Source organism: Nansenia antarctica, assembly GCF_963989245.1.
Source record: "Nansenia antarctica genome assembly, chromosome: 3".
Classification (NCBI taxonomy): Eukaryota; Metazoa; Chordata; class Actinopteri; order Argentiniformes; family Microstomatidae; genus Nansenia; species Nansenia antarctica.
Genome location: NC_137688.1, coordinates 39,197,489 through 39,204,916, shown reverse-complemented (window position 1 = coordinate 39,204,916; position 7,428 = coordinate 39,197,489). Strand labels below are relative to the sequence as shown.

The 7,428-nt window shown below is 41.8% G+C and overlaps 1 protein-coding gene across 1 annotated transcript in view; it reads left to right on the top strand.

Moving 5' to 3' along the window:
* Positions 1-7,428, top strand: part of LOC308152973 (roundabout homolog 2) — a 44,404-nt gene that overhangs the window by 24,823 nt on the left and 12,153 nt on the right. The window contains 4 exon segments of the mRNA XM_080526044.1: positions 320-491; positions 3,311-3,519; positions 5,424-5,505; positions 5,777-5,948. Of these exon segments, the coding sequence (XP_080382170.1) occupies positions 320-491; positions 3,311-3,519; positions 5,424-5,505; positions 5,777-5,948 (635 nt within the window).

The following is a 7,428-nucleotide window of genomic DNA, read 5'->3' as shown; positions in this document are numbered from 1 at the left end:
CTGTGTGATGCAAAGTCGTGGTGCTGCTCCCCTGTTTGTGAAGCGTTTTGTTGTCGTTTTGGGGATTATCCCTTGGCTTTATAACCCTCTTTAGAGGAATGAACTGGATAGATGGATAGGCATCCCTCCCTCCCCCCCATTCATACCCTCCATCTCCATCTCTCAAACAGACTGGAGCAAATATAAAATGTCTGTCAGCTCACATCACGCCAAAAGACCGAATCAAAGGTGTGTGTGTGTGTGTGTGTGTGTGTCTGTTTGCCTGTGTCTGTGTGTGTGTGTGTGTGTGTGTGTGTGTGTGTGTGTGCATGACATGTAGATGCTGTTGTTTCCTGGCCAGCCCTCTTCCCAATCTGGACGCTACTCAGTGTCCATGAGTGGAGAACTGACTATCACTGACGTCCACCCTGAGGACTCTGGCTACTACATCTGCCAGGCCATCAGTGTCGCGGGAAGTGTGCTGACCAAAGCTCTACTGGAGGTGGAGGGGGGTGAGTTTCAAGGAATAGTTCACTCTAAAGTAAAATGTCTGTGATGAACTACATACCCCCACTCCAGTCAATATACCAAAGCACTTGTAAGTCCATGTGGTTTTCTAGTGAACTACCCCTTTAAGGGATAAACAATAGGTGGGTAGTATTGCAAGAGTGGGGGAATATGGTACTTTCTCAGGCAGGGTATGACAGGGCTGCCAAGTTTCACCAAAAGTTTGGAGTGAGATTTTTTGGCGGTGGGGTGACCCAAAACTGTGCACGTTTTGGCAGCGGCGGCCCCTCTCTCCCACCCAATTATTTGTGCTAGTTTCCTGCAATTTTACATGTTGTTCATAATAAACCAGCACAAGAAATGAAAATAATTAACATTTGATAAAACAAGACAAAAATTCAGACAATATATCATATTTATGAAATCGTAATAAGCAAATACAGTAGCCTACAGACTCTAAAAGAAAATTGGGCCCCATCAACAGGACTCAGCCCCTTGGTCAGCAGCAGAAAGACCCTTGGTCATCATCTTATATACAGTGCATTGCTCATAGATGGCTATCATGTTATACAGTACATACCAGGGTTTTTCCTGGGTCAGAATGAGGGCGTGGCGGTTGATCTTGATCTTCCCAATTTCTTTTTGAGGGACCCCAAATTGTTGTATTTGTATTGTAAATTGTAATTATTATTATTATTGTACCAAACAAGTGCTTTATTATTAGTAGTAGTATTATTATGTATTATTATTATTATTATTAATGTACCTGGTTATGTTACAGTAGAGAAACAAAAAACAGTTACCAAAACTGAGTATTTACTAGCTAAGATTGGCAAAAGATTGGCATGGTGCAACCGAAATTAGTTAACAACTAGTTTGAAACTAGCTAGTAACAATTAGGGGTTTAGTCACTACTAAATGCCTGCATTTAGTAATGACTTACGCCAAATTGGTGCAACCAAGTCCAGTAGGCTACCAGATACAATGTTGTATGCACATATTTTGCTACCAAGGTTGCCAGACGGAATTGACAATTTCCAGCCCAACCAGTATAAAAGCTGCCGAATCCACCCGTCCAGTGTGACCAAAAGTAGCCCAATCTGGCAACACTGCTTGCTATGTTCTTACATGCAGCTCGCGTGAACACAGGTTCTTCCATTCCATCAGTGCTCGCCTGCCGCTTCGATTGCAGACTCAAGTTAACGCGCGTGCAGAAAGATGCCACGAAACTCATGTCCGGTAGCTTTCTTTCAGGGAATTTCAAAAATGAAATTCCCGCAAAACAATTGTTATTTCTCGGCGTGTGGCATGTGAGAATGTGAACTGGTTGATATGCGTGTGTCTCACGGCCAAAGCGTGAGACTTGGCAGCTCTGATAGTATTCATCTTTCAAACAACACTACATCAAATGACCTCATTAAGAATATTATAATGAAAGACAAAAGTTGTGAATTTTAATTTCATCAGGTTGCAGTCAGTGAGGTTGAGAGATTACTATCATTAATAGATCATTAATAGATCTTTACAAGTGGGCCAATGTCCAGATATGTGGAAGGGGGCTAAGGTTATTCCTCTACCTAAGGATACCAAATCTGCTTTTAATGAGGGCAACTCTAGACCTATAAGTATTTTACCTGTATTAAGTAGAATCATGGAAAAGTTGGTGTATGCACAAATTCAAGCTTATTTTCAATTAAATAAGCTAGCAACAGAGTCTCAACATGCATATAGAGCTGGCCACTCTACTTCTACTGCTCTAATTGATAACTGGTGACTGGTTAGAGCTATAGACAACTATGCTGGGGTTGCTAGATTTCAGTGCTGCATTTGACGTGCTTGACCATTCTCTCTTGATGAAGAAACCTAAATGTTATGGTTTTCATTCCTCTGCTTTAATGTGGATGCATAGTTACCTGTCCTCCAGATCACAGAAGGTGTATTTAACTGGTAGTCTGTCAAATAGCAGAGGTCTTGAGTGTGGTGTTCCACAGGGATGTTGCCTGGGGCCTTTGCTCTTCTCAGTATTTACTAATGATCTAGCTTGGGCTACCAAGCGTGCCAAAATAGTTCTTTATGCTGATGATTCTACATTGTATTATGCTGCACCATCATGCACTGTACTTAATGATGTTTTGAGTGGGGAACTGAAAGTTGTGCATGACTGGATAATAGGTAATAGACTTGTCCTTAACATCTCTAAAACTAAAAGCATTGTGTTGGGAACAAGGCACAGGTTATCAACAAACCCAAAGCTGGATTTAAGGTTATGTAATTCAACAGCTCAACTTGGAGTGATGCTGGATTGCACACTATCTTGGTCTCACCATATTAATTACATTGTTTCAAAGATGAAAAGAGCAGTAGGTGTTTCCAGAAAATATGCTTCTTTTGTTGCTCGTCCCCTTCTATGTCAGATTGTTTTAAGTTTAGTTTTATGTCACCTTGGCTATTGCTCTATGGTCTGGTCATCTGCAGCAAGTAGTGAACATAGAAAGCTCCAACTTTGTCTTACCAAAATTTGTCTTACATGTCATTTTAGGTGTCCATTTGTTAGTTTTATTCATAATTAATTATTTCCCATAGTTATGATTGTTGTGCTATTTACTTGTTATTTAATTGTTCTGATTGCAATTTATGGTTCTTTTATGTGTGTGTTATTTTTGTATGTGTTTGTTTTTATGTGGACCCCAAGGAAGACTAGCTGGTTGCTATGGCACCAGCTAATGGGGATCCATAATAAAATAAAATAACATTTCATACGCATAGACAGGACCCACTGACATCATATCCTGTCCATTCTTCCCTCTCCCCCTTATACATGTAGGTCCTTCAGACCGTGTCCCACCAATCATCCGCCAAGGCCCAGCCAATCAGACGCTGGCTGTGGGGTCTGTGGCACAACTCCAGTGTCATGTGATTGGCGGGCCCTCTCCCAGGATTGTGTGGGAAAAGGACGGAGAGAGGATTTTAGTAGGAGATGACCCCCGCATGACCCTGATGGACAACGGAACACTGCAGATCATCAATGTAGAGGTGTGTGTGTGTGTGTGTGTATGTGTGTGTGTGTGTGTGTGTGTGTGTGTGTGAGTGTGTGTGTGTGTGTGTGTGTGTGTGTGTGTGCGTGTGTGTGTGTGTGTGTGTGTGAGCGCAGGTGTGCATGCGTGTCTGAAACGTGTGGATGGAAAATGCTATGGGGGGGTGGGGTGCTTGGTGGCAAAGCACACCAAGGCGTCAGCCATGTAATAGCAGGGTCCTCGATTTGATTCCAGCCGTCGACATATCCTGCATGTCATCCCTCCTCTCTCATCCATCCTTCCTGTCAATCTCCACGGTCTCTACCCCAATAAAGCAGAAATGCCCTAAAAACATATTTATTAAAAAGAAAATGCCATGGGGTGAATATGGCTGTGATTTGACTGTTCTCTGTTCCTTGTAAATGAGTAAGTGGAACGTGGGCGACGTAACAGTAACGCCTTGGATCCATTATCCATCTAGGATAGTTTTCACTCTCCCAGCAGGAAAGGGCAACTATTTATGTCTTCCTTCATTGTAAGTACCTTTTGTGTGTTTTGAAAAAAAATCAAGGTGAAACAGATTTTCCAAACCAGATCTCTCCGCTGCAATTATGTGCCCGAGTGGTGTGTAATTGCAGCGTTAATGAAGGCGCTTGTTTGTGAATGCAAATACCTTCCGCTTTGATGAAGGGCAGGCAATGGACCCTTTATGCTATGGCCTCACCTGGAGGTTACTGATCACGTTGAGCGGAGCGAGCGGCGTCGTCGGTGTTAATTGGCTGTGGCCATGGGTGATTAACGATCCCACAGCCGTTAATTCGATCTCTGGCATAGCGCTGAGGTGTGGAAAACACACGCTTCGTCCCTCATGCTCTTTCTCTCGCACGTTATCTCTCTCTCTCTCTCTCTCTCTCTAACTCTATCTCTCTCGCTCTTTCTACTTCTCTCTCTCCCTTGCTTCTCTCTCTCCTCCTACCCCCCTCTCTCTCTCTGCATCTCCCTCTTTCTTTCTCTCCCTCTGTCTCTAACTACCTCTCCCTCTTTACCTCCTTCGCTCTCCCACTCTCATTGCTCAGCAGTGGCGTTCTGCAACCTCTAGGCATTAAGGTAAGCTCCAACGCATCGCTGAGGCAGAGGAAATCTGCCATGCCACTGCGCTCGATGGAACAGAAGAGATGCATTAGCTTCGCATCAAGACAGAGTCAGGACAAGAAGGACAGGGATGAAAGAGGGACTAAAAATAATATTTAGCCTGGCAATGTCGTTGACCTTGTTCAATATTTCAGCAGTGGTTAGACTTTTACAGTGAGTCCATCTGCCCTAAGTGCCCATACAGTATACTGCTAGTCTAGCACCCAGAGGTCAACACTACAGGAAATTATCTTACATGGGTTTCATGTGACTTACTCACTCTTTTTTGCTCCCTGTAGGAAAACCTTGTGTAGTTAGTTATACTGTAGGTAGAACCGTTTTGGATTCTACATAGAACTAAACTGAGTTCTGCATGGAAACATGGAAAGTTTCTCACTTTTTAGAGTATAATTAACTGGCACCCTGCCTAGTGTTAGTAACGCCATCAGCGCCAGTTCAGTGAGGCGTGTGAAGGAGTATACAGTGTAAACCAGGTAGAACGTGAGTGGTAATGGAGCTGAAGCCTACAAAAGCGTGCCTCTGTAGGGAGCCAACGAGTGCCGTTGCTTCTGAGTGATGACAGCTTTGTCACAAAGTGGCATTTGCTGAAGCTTTGATACTTTTTTTTAACTTTAGAAATCTAAACTTCAAGGCTGAATATGAGGATGACAGCAAAGCAGTGAACAAAGAGCGTATTAATAAGTGAAAAGGAGGCGATGCAGAGAAAGAAACCAGGACTGTCTGGCAGACATAGAAAGGATTTAAAATGTTTTTGTACCTTTGTGTTGCTAGGATACGGATTCAGGGCTGTACATGTGTGTGGTGTCCAGTGCTACAGGGGAGTCCAGCTGGAGCGGGACACTGACCGTAAGAGGTACATACCTCTCCTGACCTCTGACCTCTGACTGACCCAATACCTCTAGGACATTATTATTATTATTATGATTATTATTATGATTATTATGATTATTATTATGATTATTATTATTATATTTTCCAGCTTTGATAATGCCTACAATACCCACATACATACAATTGTGCATGTGTATTGACACACATACATGGAAAAAAGAACAACTCATACTCAAAGCTAGATGTTGATACAAAATATCACTACTTATGATTATTACCCCTGTGCATGACAGAGGATGGAACATCGTCGTCACCCCCCCGCATCTCTGAGTCCATCCAGCTGCCAGGCCCGCCCCAGAAGCCTGTGGTAACCGAGGTGACCAGAGACACTGTCACACTCACCTGGCAGTCCAACCCCCATGAGGGTGGGGCAGCTGTCACCTCCTATATCATAGAGGCCTTCAGGTAGGACACGGAGTGACTTGGGTCTCTATCTGTGTCTGTCTGCTGCTTTCTCATTTACGAGCTTGACAGGCTGTGCTATATTCCAATAACATAATAATCCTTTTTTTTCTGGTTAAAATTGAAAAGTGGATTATAGAGTGATAACGTGGCTTTTCCTAAAGGTAATGCAGGTAATGTCTTCAGAGAGAGAGATTCTATCATGATAAGAATTAGATTACTCTGTTTCAGAGTGTTTTGGACATATTTGAATGGGGCTCTAACTCAAAATACCTATTACAGTTTTTTACGGTCGCTAAGTCACAGTGTTCAATACTGAAGCCACAGTTTCACAACTCTTCATACAGTCTGCATTAGTAACACTCATGTTGGCCAATGACTTCATTCATGTCTCAAAAGAAGCTTGTTCAACCACACACTGGCAACAATGTTCACTCAGAAGCATACACTGTCATTCATAACATTCTGACTTACAAAACACTAACAACAGGGAGCATTACATAGTTTGAATGATTTTCACAAGAATGAATATTTCATTATAAAAATGGTTTGATTTATAGTAATCATAGACATAATAGTTGACTGTAAAACTGTAAAGTATTAGGCAACAAGAATGAATCAGAAACGCCACAATTTGCTTCTATCCTTTATTCTATCTTTTGCTTCTATCCTTTATATTCTGTTTTATCCTTTTTTTTCAGTAACTTTGCAGAAAGTAAGTTACGGTACATTTACTTCAAAGTACACTACATTTACTTGTGTAAAATGAAAAGTGACAAATAAAGTGGAAGATGCAAAGTTCAAATAAAAAAGAAAAACAGAAATTCCAGGGCTACAATACAATAGCAATCACACCAAAAATGTCTCACTCCTGAGGATTTTGGTCCACCCAAAGACCCCAGATGGTCTGCATCTGGTCACATCTAATGTCTTCCCAGGCAATGCATCTAGTCTATTTCATTTCATTGTATATATTCTGCTACTGTAATATTTTCTAGACATTTCAATATGATTACTGCAAATAGTGAAAATACCACCGCTCATCCGTTATCAGACTTTGCTGAGGTTCTGGAACTGAAGAGTATCAATAGAGTGCAAAATAACAGCATCTGCACACTCAAACACTGTGCAAAAAAACAGTTTATTGCGAGCTTTCTGTCATATGATAGGAATATGATTACTGCAAAATTGCACCAAATAATTCAGTTTTGAATGTGTTCAGAGTTTTGAACACAGTATGTTAGCAATGAAAAAACGTGTTGCAAATACATAGTATTTTGCAGGTGGGGGAGTTTGAATGAGAGAAGTGTTATGGGTTTTGGAGAACGTAGTCATTGAATGCATTCTGTATGAAAGCAATGCACAAATCACAGAGAAAGAGTCACAGTTTTGTTCACATGGGTTTCTGCTCTGCTGACTGTATGAAGAGTTGTGAATCTGTGGTTTCAGTATTGAACACTGTGACTTAGCGACCGTAAGAAAC